Consider the following 13,464-nt stretch of genomic DNA (forward strand, 5'->3'; position numbering starts at 1 on the left):
TAATAAAACCTATCCCTACTGAGAGAGTGGGAGGTATATCCACTCCCCGGTCCAATCGGCTACTAGGCTTGCCGCGTACCATATTTACGGCATGTGACTAGTACTTTCAAAAACTTAACCAGCACTACCACACACCGCGACCTTAGCAAGTTCATCAACACAGACGGGGTCTCACATAGGATATGATATCGAACACAACCCCGTCCATCGTCCTTATATTGATAACAGAAAGTAAACAAGCAATTCCTATAAAGCTCGCGAGTGACAGGCAATCACCCGACTTTTACCGTTCCTATAAGCTTAGCAATTACTCGAACTCAAGTCTAGTGTTCAGTACATAGGTTCCTAGGATCATGCATCTAGGGTTTCAATCCAAATCCTAAGAACTGTAAATGCACAAGTAAGTAATACAGTAAAAGATATTAATTTGAAGTATAGGTTATGTCCGGGGCTTGCCTTCTCGGTAGTTGCTAACTATTTCAGCGCTAGGCTCTTCCGAACTTTGGTTCGGGGCTTCAGTTAGTTCCGCAGTGTTTACTTGAGCGTCGAGATCACCTCCGTCAGACTCCGGAATCAACTCGTACGTCCCGTCCGACAAAGTAGTCGTATCTATATGTAATGCAAGGACAATATTAAAAACACACATGGGCAATCGTTTCTAGAGTAGTTAAATAACACACTTAACTACACAAGGCATCATGATCAACAGCACAAAAGAAGTTAACTAACTTCATAAAATGAGTGGTGGTGATTTACTATACCACTAAGTCATGGTTTGTAAATAAATCAACAAATCAGAGTACAAATAGTAATAAATTCTACAAAAATTACCCTAAACAGAACATTAACATACTAAGCTACCCTGCAAAAATCATGCCAAGACATGTAACCATTTAATCACAACAAATCATTTATGCAGGCAACACCTAGCACAAGCTTGAATTATACAGATCAAACTATAGCAAAACAGAAGCTCAAAATTTAACAGGAGACCTACACAGGTATTATTTATCTACTGTGAATTTTTCATGATTTTATCTACACAGAATTAATTCAAAGAAAATAAACAAAACATACATCAGTTTAGCAAGATTCAATTTTAGCTCCCTTTATAGTCATTAACTAAAGCTCAAACTTCCTGATAAAACTAATATACTCCATATGAACACTCAGGAATATTTTCAGGATTTAAAAAGAACAGAAACTATTTATCATAAATAAAGTATACTAAACAAGGATTAAATCAAATAAATAGCTACAACAAGGAACTAATCATGAAATTTTTATAGAAAAGCTAGTGTAACAAGAGTAAACTACCATCAAAATTTCAGTGCAAAACCAGCTTTCAATCATCAGATAAGAAAAAGATTAAATAACTAGTATTTATAAACCTAGTAACACAAATCAAAATCTACAGCAAAAACTTGCAACTAAAGCCTAACATATTATGGTTCTACTGCATAGAGCTCTCCAAGAGGATTCCAAAACATCAAGATTTGCTATTTTACAAATTTTCTATGAATTGATATTGAATTTCAAATATAACAGCAAACTATTACAAACAAGTCCTTAGTGCACTATTCACATGAGTCTAGGTCTATTCAAATAACACCCTGAAGTTTTGTTTCTTCCACCCCGAGGTCCGTGGGCCGGGTCAGAGAGAGGGGGCGGCGGTTGACCGGCGATTTCCCGGCGAGGGGCTCACCGGCGGCGAGGGTAGAGAGGTGTGTGAGCTGCACAGGTCCACGGCGCACCTCTAGGTGATCTAGGGTTGCGGGGAGGGGCTCGGAGGCGGCGGCTCGACGGAGCAGGGCGGCTTGGCGGCGGAGGCAAGCGACGGCGAGGTAGTTCCGGCGAGGTTCGGGCGATGGGAAGCGGCCTGGGAGCTGCGCGAGGTCGAGGCGCGACTAAAGGTGGGGGCTATTGGGGTGGAGCGGGCTTGTGGTGGCGGCTCCGCGGCGGGGTGAGCTCGCCGGCGTTCCAGCGGGGCGGCGGCGGTGTTCTGCGGTGTGGGAGCGAGGAGAGCGAAAAAGGGCGGTAGGAATTGGTTTCTGGGGTATTTGTAGGGCCCGGGCGCTCGCTAGAAGGGGACGGCGGCCACTACAGCGGGCTCTCCACCGCGACGGCGAGGTGGCGGCGGCACGGGCGCTTCTGGACTCGGCGGCGCGCGTGGCACGGCCAGGGAGCTCCAGCGCGAGGCAACAGGAGGGGGAGGAGGTCGTCCGCGACGCGTGGGTGCCAGCGCACGGCGAAGTAATGGCCGGGAAAGCCGGGAAGGCGTCGGCGGCGACGCTGTCGGTGGCGTCGGCGGCGAGAAGCAGAGCAGGGAGGGGAAGAAGGGGATAAGGGCGATTTTGAAATTTCCAAAAGTTCCAGGGACCCCACTGTAAAACAGCGATAACTTTTAAACCAAAGCTCAAATGGAAAAGTGCCCAACATGAAAGTTGTTCAATTTCTCAAGAGCTACAACTTTGATGTTGTGCAAAAATTTATTTGACCAAAGGATAGAGAGCTAAATTTGAAAACACAAGAGGGATTTTAAATTCTAGGAAATTTGTCTTTTTCAATGTAAATTCACTTCAAAATTAGACTTAAAAACAAAATTGGATGCCATGCAATAAATGCACTGAAATTTTGCACAAACACCCTCCATAAAAGCTATAAACACAAATAACTTTATAAAGGACCTCGCATAAAATCATAATTACACATATAACCTTTCATAATTACAAAAAGATCCTTTTTAAGCATTTCAAGCACAAGATGCATAGCAACAAACACAATTACTGTGCAGACACCTATTTAATTACTGTGCAAACACCCGGGGTGTTACAATAGCCGTTAGAGAAAAGCTGCCAGAAATGTGCTTAACGCCGGTTAATCCGACGTACCCCAAAAGCCATCATCGGTTCAACCGGTGTATGTAAACTGCTACTTGAAAAACTAGCCGTTAGCAATTAACCGGTGTATCGCTGGTTTAACCGATGCAATCAACCGGTGTATGTAAAATTAGCGTCGGTTTAACCGGTGATTGTAACTTCTTCATGTTCCTCCAAAAACCACCTCTCTGGACAACTGAACCGATGCAATTGACCGATGCATCGTCGGTTCAACCGGTGTATGTATTTTCATCGGTCTTCGTTTGGCAATGCACCGACGTATGCATTTTCTTCAACGTCGGTTAATCCGGTGAGTGTATCTTCAGTTTCCAGCTTCTGGACAATTACACCGGCGTGTGTCTTTTCCTTAACATCGGTTCAACCCGTGTATTGAATTTCTTCACAGTCTGGGAACCCCTGTAGGGGCGGCCCTTCGGGCCTAGCTACACCTATCTTCTCTTTGTCATCACTTGAACCTAAAAGCCTGGGAATGTTCATCTTAACAATCATATTAGTCCAAGTGTTGTGTGTGTCATCAATCGCCAAAACATTATATTGAAATATGGCATGAGAGGCCATTTTCGCTACACCTCCCTTATACCACCGACAGCCAGAAGGTATGGTGTGATATTTACCGATCCGTATGTTTATATGCATTATTTAAATACGACTCCACACAGGGTACGGGTACCCCGGTTCTCAGCCCTATGGAGGGCCAGGTGCCTCGCAAGGGGCTCCATTTCATGGAACCCAGTTTACCTCTATACCACATGCTGGAGGGACTTTAGGTAAATATGTGGTGGATAATTTTATTTGCTTATGTTTTATGGTGGAAGGCTCATACGTTATTATTTATACTCAGGATCACAACAGTTCACTGGAGCGGTGCCGTCTTCGTATCACCCTATGTCGTCACCAGGAGGATATGAAGGAGCTTCTTCCTATCCACCACCACCACCACCTCCAACACAGGGTACATACAATAATTTGTACTGAATTGCATTCACCTTTTGAATGTTACTTAAATTTTTTTTTGTGATCTGTAGGTTGGTCTGAAGACAACGCCGCGGCCTCCTTGGACGAGTTTACATGGTTGTTTGCTATGCCTGCCTAGGACGATGATCCCAGCTTGCATACACCTCGGGCTCAGTTACGCCGTCCTGCTAGAAATGTGGGGCCACTGGAACGTCATAGCTACCCTACAGATCACGTACACGCACAACGTAAGAGAGGTCGGAATGGTAGGGGTCGTTAGTTGTTTGCACTTGTTTCTCCGGCGGCATTATGGACTGTTTCGACTGTTCGGATTATGATTGTTTATGATTGTGGTAGTTTACTTATCATTTGTTTCTATAGATATTATTGATGTGAACTTGTTATGTTTGTGGGTTCCATAATGCTTGTGAAATAAGGGAATCTCTTGCGAATTTTTTCCGTGATTTAATGAAAGACAAGTTAGTTGCGGGAGGAGTTAGCGGCCGAGATCCCGCCGACAATGATGACGACTACCGCATATAGAGTAAACTTCGTGACACGCTCGTATAGCTCAAAATAGGGACCATAGTGTATCTATCTGCGAGTACGAGATCACAGGTTGCCACTGCTCAGCATGGCGATCACGGGTTTCGCATATGTCGCATTGTTTGCCCAGACAAACGTGACAAAAGTCGACAGCCCAATAGTATTGCCCTTTCACCATTTTAAAAAGATGTGACAACACGGCAACCACACCAGCTCACATTCAAAGCAGTCTCTCGGGCGAGGACGACGGAACTGTCATTCTACAGCGAAGGTCTGTGGCGTGTAGTGGGGAAGGCGGCATCTAGGCACGATCGACCGAGCGGCAGCGATGCAGTGTTGTGAGTCTGCATGTCCTTAGATGCTCTGCATGCACAGAGATGCATCGAGTAGTCAGTTCGATAATTGAATCTAGCCTTTTCAGTGTTCGGTCAGCTAGCCTCTTCACTGTGTTGTCATGTAGGCTTTTCAGATCCATTTACACTACACACTCCGGGTATCAGACCTTTGCGCGCCTATAAATACTCCGAAGTTTGTGAACTCCCAGCAGCACTCAAACAACAATGCTCATTGTATACCCAATGTCTGGAGGTGGGCCTAGCGGGAAGAATTACTACGGTTTTGAGAAAGAAAAAGGGGGAAGAAAGGGAGACCCCATAATATGGGAGGGGCCTCTTGGACCTGATTCCTTTCCGGAACCAGTGTTTGAGTTTCCGCCACAGCACAAGAGTGATTTTACCAATGAAACTCCTCTACGACAATACGATAACCGTAGAGAACCGTGGCCAAAATGCAGACATTGTGAGGACTGCTTAGTGCAGATGTGCACCGACGGGATGGATGGCGGTCGGCGTTTGTTCAAATGCCCACACGCATGGGTAATACTCGGTTGTTTTATTTCTTTATCTTCGTTGAGATATCTTACATGAAATTTATTTTGCAGTCTTCAGATGCTCCAGAAAACTGTGGTTTTACCAGATGGGTCGATCCTGCACCAATTGATTCAGTTTAGGAGTTCATCGAGTACCTCCAGATAAAGATCTTTGATCTGGAATGCAAGGTAAACCATTACGAGGAATTGAGCGAGTGTAACAAAGATGACGAAGATGATGATACCAGCAATGCTGCCGCTTCACAGGATGAACCATGCACTGTTCCTTACTGCAACTGCCTTTGTCACAAGAAGAAGGGCCCTGCCCCTCCGGCACCACCACCACCACCTGCACCACCTGCAATGGGTGGATACTGCGGAGAAGACTCAACGCAGTTTGCTACGTGGGGGTACGACTACTAGGACTATCTATTGCTAGTCACATGTTGCATCGTTGTGTTTGTTGTGTTTTTTAAATTACCTAAGGCATGTTAGCTTAGTTCAGAATCTGTTTACCATAGTTGCAACGGGTTCTGCCATGCCACTGCATGTTTGATGTGTGTTTCATTAACGTTGTATTATGATGTAATTCCTATGGTTTATATTGTGTAATGCAGTTTTTAGTTCTTAATTCTTACCGTTATATTTGATGTGTGGTTCACAGTATTCTAGTTCCCTGAAAATGTCCGAAAATATTAAAGGCAAGTTCGAAGATTTACTAGATTGCTTGTGCGTGCGTGGCACCTCGGCGCCGTGATCTGTGGCGTCAAGACGTGTTATCTCGGCGCCACATATTACAGCGCCCACCCTCAGGGTCTATTTCTGCAAAAAGTTACAAAAAAGGCACATATGTTCAATTATTTCGCGAAAAGGGCTAAATTGCAAAAAAAATGCAGGCCGCCCCGCAGCCGGGCGGCCTGGGAGGCCGGCCGCCCAGCTGCCGGGCGGCCGGTTCCCAGGGACCTGTCCGCAATTTTGTTACCTCTTTTTTTTTGCAGATTAGCCCCTGCCGCCTGGCAGCGGGGCGGCCGGGGTATATTTTTGTAAATTTCCAACTCGAAAATATATTTTTATAAAAAACAGAAATAAAAAATATAAAAATAAAAAAACCGCCCGAACGTTATGCGAACAAAAACCAGCCCAGACAGATCGCCCCACACGGCCCGTAAGAAAAAGCCGCTGAAAACCCTAGCCACCGTAACCTCAACTCCTAGTATAAATCTAGCGATGCGAGGGCACGAGCTCCCCACCGCAGCGCCGCCATGGGGGTAAGATGATGAAATTGCAGCAGTTTCCCCTTTGTTTTTGTTTTTCTACGCGTTCTTGTTGCATGATTCCGTTGAAAATCCTTCAGACTCGAGCCCCTTGATGAGTCGATCCCTCAGATTTTTCTCTCCGGGGCTCGAATTTTCCAGAGGGGCTAGATTGACGGAGATCTTGAGTCGCTTCGCCTACTCGTCATCGTGAGGCGCAGCGAATAACATTCTCCAAGATATCCCCGCGTAAAAAGGTCTCCTTGATTCTTTTGTTCTTTTGCGTTTAGTATATTCGATTCAGTTCTTCTGTGGAGTCCCGTGCATCTTTGAGACCTGAGATCTTTCTTCCTTGATGAAAATCACAAGCATGATCGCTGAGGACTACAGATTTGTTCTCTCCTTTCTTACCCTATCTCTATCGGGAGAAGTCTAAATACCCCCCCAAACTATCAGTGTTGGACTACATAACCCCCCCTACTACTAAACCAGGTAACGTGGACCCTAAACTTTGCAATCCCGTTTACTTCACCCCCTATAGTGGTTTTGTCTGGTGGTTTTGACACGCTGGAACGATGAGGTGGACTAGGCTGCTGAGATGGCGCCTCTGACTTGCGGGACCGGTATGTAAGTGAGGGATAGGCCATGGTGGCTCTGTTAAAAGGCACTGGAACTCCCTCGGCCCCTCCGTCTTCCATCTTCCGCCCGCTCCGTCGCTGGCTCCAACCCTTCCCCCGGCGAGGCGATGATCTGGACGAGATTCGGTTGATCGTCGTGTTGCAGGAGTCGAGGTCAGTGTCCACTACTCCAACTCCGCACTCTGTTTTGTTTGTTTTGGGGCACTCGAAGTAGGGCATGGGTTTTCGAGGTGGGGTTTTGTTGGGGTTTTTTCTGTCATGGATTTCACCATCGATGAGTGTTGAAATTAGTTTGAAAAGTTATTCGCTTTCCCTTGATTTCACCCGCTGCGCATCATATTCTGTCAATCCTAGGGTTAGAAAAGAACAGAAGCAAGAAAGAATGGGGATTAGATATACAATGTGATCGTAGTGGCCAAGAACGATTTAATTTGTGTTTTTGCGCAATGAATTACAACCATAAACCTTTAATCTTGTAAAATCTTTAACTTTTTTGGCAGCATGGATCCAATCGAGTCTCTGATGGTGAGATTTCACTATGGAGGGGAATTTCTGACAGTGGGAGGACACCTACAATATTTTGGTGGGAGTACTGGAATGTCTGCCATTGATGTGGATAAGTTGTCTTTGCCCGAGATCGAAGGTCATCTTGCTGATCATATGGCAACGGATGGTAGAGTGCAGTTGCACTGGTTGTATCCAGGAATGGGATTGGGTGAGGGTTTGAGATTGCTACATGATGACAATGCATGTTGTGAGATTCCTAAGCACATTGGTGATGGTGGAGTAGTAGATATCTATGTTGAGGTTCCTGCAGTTCAGTATGCAAAGGACAGTGACTGGGAATTGGAGTTTTCTGAAGCTGATGATGAACAAGAGGAAATATATGTTGATGTTCCTTCATCTATGCCTACTAATGTTGAGACAACCCCAGAGAAGCAGAGAGATAAAGACTTGTTTTCATTCAGACAATTCTACAAGTCTCCATCCAAGTGTCCTGCAGAGAAAGGAAAGGAACATGCAAGCAAACTAGAAGGTGATAGTAGTGAGAGTTCAGATGTTGACTGGGTGCCTAAAGATCTGGACAGCTCTGGAGATGATGATGAAACACAACAACTGAGACAGTTTGCTAAGCAAATCAAGAAGGACATCAAATGCAAGAAGACAGGAGGTGGATTAGAGGCTGAAGTAGACAATTTAGAAGATGATGGCAGTCCATATTTCAACTCAAGTGATGAGTACTCATATGAGGAGGGTAGTGATGGAGAAACTATCAGGTGGAGGAGCACTGAAAATAGGTATGACAGTAAAGCTCATGTGCCTATGTTTGCTCTTGGAATGGCTTTCAGGTCTAGTAGACAGTTCAAGAAAGCACTTGTTAGGTATGGGTTGACAACACATAGGCATCTTTTGTTTCCAAAGGATGAAAAGAATAAGGTTAGAGCTATCTGTTCTTGGAAAGGATGCAAATGGTTGATTTATGGATCTAAAACTAGTAGGTCAGAATGGTTCAAAGTAGTCACATTTGTGGATGAACATTGCTGTCCACCTAGGAGGGATAACAAGCTGGTGACATCAAGAAGGATTGCAGACAAGTACAAAGATCAGATAAGAGACAACCCCACGTGGAAGGTGGACTTGATTAGGCAAGCAGTTCTAAATGACTTTCTCTGTGATGTATCTCTGTCCAAGTGCAAGAGAGCAAAGGCTTTGGTGCTGCAGGAAGCTTTGGACTCTACCAAAGGAGAATACTCAAGGGTTTATGATTATCAAATGGAGTACCCTATAGCATGGGCATATGTTGAGTTGGAGACTCATGACTCCTGGTATTGGTTTATTGGTTTGCTGCAAAAAGACCTTAACATCAACAATGGAGGTGAAGGATGGGTGCTCATTTCTGATCAGCAAAAGGTTACAGCTTATTCTTAACACTTTGATTAGCACTTTTTCTTAACACTTGTGCTGAACACTTGTTCTTGACATTGCAGGGTCTATTGAAAGCTGTATCAGAACTTGTTCCAAATGCTGAACATAGGATGTGTGCAAGGCACATCTATGCAAACTGGAGGAAGAAGTATGGAGGACAGAAGTTGCAAAGGAAATTCTGGAGATGTGCAAAGTCATCTTCTCAAGTGATATTCAATTACAACAGAGCAAAGCTAGCTCAGGAAACTCCAGATGGTGCAAAGGACATGTTGAGAACCTCACCAGAGCACTGGAGCAGAGCATTCTTTAAGTTAGGATCAAACTGTGATTCAGTTGATAATAACATGTGTGAGAGTTTTAACAATTGTATCATGGATTCAAGATTTTTACCAGTAATTTCTATGAATGAGATTATAAGATGCAAGGTCATGGTTAGGATTCAAGAGAATAGGAGTAAGGCAGAGAAATGGCAAGGCACAATATGCCCAAATATTTTTAAGAAGCTGAAGCTGAACATTGAGAGATCAGGCAAATGCTATGTACTCTGGAATGGACAAGATGGATTTGAGGTGAAGGAGAAGGACAAGATGAAGTTTACAGTCAATTTAGCTCAGAGAACATGTAGTTGCAGGTATTGGCAACTTTCAGGACTTCCATGTTGCCATGCAATCAGTGCTATCTACAAGTCCTCAAAAAATTTGGACGACTTTATAAATCCATGTTACTCAATCACAGAGTACTTGAAAACCTACCAGTTCTGTTTGCAACCTGTAGAAGGCCAGGAGAGTTGGCCAGTTTCTAAAATGCCAAGGCCATATCCTCCTGCTTATGTAAAGATGCCTGGAAGAAAGAAGACCAAGAGAACAAGGGAGGTAGGTGAGAAGCCTGCTGGAACAAAGATAAGCAAGGTTGGAGTCAAGATGGCATGCAGCCTTTGCAAGAAAACAACTCACAACATTAGAAAATGCCCTTACAACAAGCAAGCAGGCAAGAGGAAAAATGCACACATCAAAAGAGATGCTAAGAGGCAGAGAAAGCAAAATGAGGCTGCAACATCTACTCCTGGCCCAAGTGTAAGTCGATTTCGGTGTACATCTACTTCTGGCCACATCTTTTCTTTTGTCTGTTCAATTCCAACACATTTTTGTTTGTAGGTACAACCTCAGGGACAGCCAAGGCCTGCACCGAGAGCAGCACCGGCTCATCAAGCGCCGAGAGCAGCACCAGTTCATCAAGCCCCGAGAGCAGCACCAGTTCATCAATCCCCGGCAGCACCGGTTCATCAAGCCATGAAAAGCATCCCGCGTAGGAGTGGAGGCCTTCAGTACCTGTTGTTTGGTGATAACTACTGAATGTGCAACTGTCACTAGTGAATGTGCAAGAATAGTCTTTTGATGTAACTGTGAAGTCTAAGCTCACAACTCATATGGTTATGAGGCGTCTTTTGATGTAACTGTGCACCTACTTTGGTCACAAGTCTGAATGTGAACGTTCAATGTTACAGACATATGGTTATGAATCTACATCTATCAACCTTCTCAGATCTGTCATGCTTTTTAGAATTTGTCATATTTTTTTCTGTAAACAATTTTCATTCACAATGACAAGACAAATGGAGTCACAGAAAAAAAGGATGAGGCCAACATTTTTGCTGAACATTTTTCATTCCAGTACCAAGAACAAACTTAACATGCACCTAGATGGCTACTACAATGTCACACTTTTACCAACATTAATCCAAACAAGATGGCTACTACAACGAACACAACCATGCACCTAGACAGCCAGCATCTATTCCCTTCCTTAATCTTGTCGACCATCTCAACCATTGTAGCTTCAGTTTGTCCCAGCTTTTGCATCAACTCTTCTTTCTCCTTCTGCAGTTTCGCCTTCAAGTGCCTTAACTCTGCATTATCACTCTGCATCATCTCAATGACCCGGTTGGCCTCTGCATTTTCCCTTCTCAAGCTCCAAACAGCATCACGCAGATCACATAGCAATGTCCGCTCATATGGTGTCGCCTCACGATCAACCCACTGAAAGAACCCGCAGTCCCCTGGCGCCTGCACAATCACATCGCCAGTAGCAATTGACATATCAGGGAACCAATCTAGCAAAAACAAAAGAGAAAACCAAACTTTCTTACCATTCCCGCAGGGCACCTGTAGTATCTTCGGCCAGGATTTTCATTGCTCCATGCGGTCCAGCACGGGGTCTTCCGGCGGCACTGGCACAACACTGCAGGCGAATACGCCAAAGGCCCCACTCGGTACGGCACCGGCGACCTCACCTGCTCCGCCGCTTCACCTCCTTGCGCCCTCGATGCTGATGCTCGAGACGAGCGCGAACTCAAAGTTGCCATGGCCGTCACTGCTCCCCTTCCCTGTCCTCCCACCCTAGCTGCTCCTCTTAACGTTTGGTGAAAGGGATTAATGCTGCAGCGTCCCAGCCATCAGTTTTGGAGGGAAACTGCAGTGCCCTTCCCGCCATTCTCTGCAGTAACAGAGCCGCCATGGCCTATCCCTCACTTACATACCGGTCCCGCAAGTCAGAGGCGCCATCTCAGCAGCCTAGTCCACCTCATCGTTCCAGCGTGTCAAAACCACCGGACAAAACCACTATAGGGGGTGAAGTAAACGGGATTGCAAAGTTTAGGGTCCACGTTACCTGGTTTAGTAGTAGGGGGGGTTATGTAGTCCAACGCTGATAGTTTGGGGGGGGTATTTAGACTTCTCCCTATCTCTATCTGTATAGTTCCGTGTCATAGTTGGTTTCGTGTTCTGGTTGTATGGATGATGAAATGCACTGGGCTCCGAGCAGTGAAATTCGCTTCGTCTTGACGGAGATGCACTTGCCTAGAAAGCATCGTCTGACGTGCCTACCAGTTCGCATCATTTAAATTATTTTTTTCTGAATGAATTCGTGAAGAAGGCTGCATTGTACCAGGATTAGGGCTCAACTTCTTTACCCTCGTCTTGATTTTGCCGATTCGGCTGTAGCCAAATTAACGAGGAAGAAAAACTGGTCGGCTTGCCCTTTTCAGTGGGTTATCCGCTTACCGAGCTTCCCATATCTTCTCATGAAACTTTTTTTGTTCGAATTTTCTGGGAATCAAACCGAGGTGGATAGTGGAGGGGAATGGTGCATGCTGTAGCCATTCTTGTAGACCACCTCGAACAGCAAGTTCCTGCCGCTGTCTTCCTCCGATTTTGATTTGTAGTGATCCCCTACTCTTTGATCGTTTTAAATCGAGGGAGAAAGATGGGCGGGTTGTTCATCATCCGGGCAGCCTGATGCCATCGTCGCAGGCTGCGTCATTGATGCCTACATTTTCAGAGCTCCGAATATACTACTTGCCACGAAGCGGAACTGCGGATGCGAACTTGATGGTAGTCTAAACCAGAGTAATTTGGGCTTCATCACGAAAACGTTTATTTACGGAAACATTTACAAGAACGAGCGTGGATAAGATGAACACAGACACAGTAAATATGTTGGAAGCAATCTGAATCTTGTACTGAATTTCTCTGGAAATGAGTCCATCCCTAAACTGCTGAACATAGATCTAAAATTGTATTAAACTCACTCCTAAACAAGCATATACAGAAAATTTCTGCACGGTCTCGTTGACAACCTTAATGATGGTTATGTTTGCAAAATAATGTAAGAAAATGCTCCGGTGGTTTCGAAATATAAATATGAATCACAGCTAAAATGGGCTGCAAGTTCAAATGCACATTTGAAGCCCATTTGCGATCAACTGTTGCAAGGCTGCCTCGGCGGCCCACGGCCCCTGCTTTCATTTTTACCTGCTTTCATTTTTATATTTAAAAAAAAATTAAAATTTCAAAAATATATGTTGGTTCCAAGAAATTTCAAAAATGGCCCCTGTCGCCCATGGAGAGGGCGACAGACCCTCTGTCGCCCAGGCAGGGGGCGAAAGACCTTTTTTGTATAAAAAAAATTACAAACCTATCCTCGGTCAGCGCGGCGCGGGGGCTCGGCGGGGGGGGGGGGGGGGCGCCCCCCACAGGCGACAGGGTCCCCTTCCCTTCTCATTTGAGCCCAAAAATTCCACAAAAAATCTAGAAAAAAGAGAGAGGAACTTCCACCGAAAATCCTGAAAAAAAAGAGGGGTGACCCCCACTCGGGCGACAGGGTCCCCTTCCCTTCTCATTTGAGCCCAAAAATTCCACCAAAAATCCAGGAAAGAGAGAGAGGAATTTCCACCAAAAATCCTGAAAAAAAGAGGGGTGAGGAGAAGGGAAGTGACGAAGCCCTGCCGGATTACGCACTTGTGATCTGCAGGTAATTATATTTGAATCCATTGATATTGTATAGCAATTTAATATAATTAGTGTTATAGTAGAACAATTTAA

The 13,464-nt window shown here is 45.0% G+C and overlaps 2 protein-coding genes, 1 long non-coding RNA gene and 3 other non-coding genes across 7 annotated transcripts; 5 read left to right on the forward strand and 1 right to left on the reverse strand.

The window, feature by feature from the left end:
• Positions 1–3,790: 3,790 nt before the first annotated feature.
• LOC120648821 lies at positions 3,791–4,261 on the forward strand. Its single transcript, XR_005665098.1, has 2 exons — positions 3,791–3,852; positions 3,926–4,261. It is a non-coding gene; the product is annotated as an uncharacterized LOC120648821 (long non-coding RNA).
• Positions 4,262–6,838: 2,577 nt separating this feature from the next.
• LOC120653048 lies at positions 6,839–6,906 on the forward strand. The gene has a single exon (XR_005666742.1). It is a non-coding gene; the product is annotated as a small nucleolar RNA R66 (small nucleolar RNA).
• Positions 6,907–9,660: 2,754 nt separating this feature from the next.
• Positions 9,661–10,445, forward strand: LOC120652591 (translation initiation factor IF-2-like). The gene is made up of 2 exons (XM_039930461.1): positions 9,661–10,158; positions 10,240–10,445. Exons 1-2 carry the CDS (start codon positions 9,673–9,675, stop codon positions 10,435–10,437), a joined length of 684 nt encoding a protein of 227 aa, XP_039786395.1. The 5' UTR covers positions 9,661–9,672; the 3' UTR covers positions 10,438–10,445.
• Positions 10,446–10,730: 285 nt separating this feature from the next.
• Positions 10,731–11,811, reverse strand: LOC120652592. 2 transcript variants are annotated; one of them, XM_039930463.1, is made up of 3 exons: positions 11,753–11,811; positions 11,232–11,655; positions 10,731–11,148 (listed from the first exon to the last, which is right to left on the reverse strand). In XM_039930463.1, the coding sequence occupies exons 2-3, from the start codon at positions 11,445–11,447 to the stop codon at positions 10,801–10,803; spliced, it is 564 nt and encodes a 187-aa protein (XP_039786397.1). In that variant the 5' UTR covers positions 11,448–11,655; positions 11,753–11,811; the 3' UTR covers positions 10,731–10,800. The 2 variants fall into 2 exon arrangements, with proteins under 2 accessions (XP_039786397.1, XP_039786396.1); XM_039930462.1 differs by having other exon boundaries at positions 11,232–11,799.
• A 62-nt stretch (positions 11,812–11,873) lies between these two features.
• On the forward strand, positions 11,874–11,961 carry LOC120653105. The gene has a single exon (XR_005666789.1). It is a non-coding gene; the product is annotated as a small nucleolar RNA snoR118 (small nucleolar RNA).
• Positions 11,962–12,075: 114 nt separating this feature from the next.
• On the forward strand, positions 12,076–12,160 carry LOC120653093. The gene has a single exon (XR_005666779.1). It is a non-coding gene; the product is annotated as a small nucleolar RNA snoR109 (small nucleolar RNA).
• The last annotated feature ends 1,304 nt before the right edge of the window (positions 12,161–13,464 follow it).

The sequence above is a fragment of the Panicum virgatum genome, chromosome 9K (assembly GCF_016808335.1).
Source record: "Panicum virgatum strain AP13 chromosome 9K, P.virgatum_v5, whole genome shotgun sequence".
Classification (NCBI taxonomy): Eukaryota; Viridiplantae; Streptophyta; class Magnoliopsida; order Poales; family Poaceae; genus Panicum; species Panicum virgatum.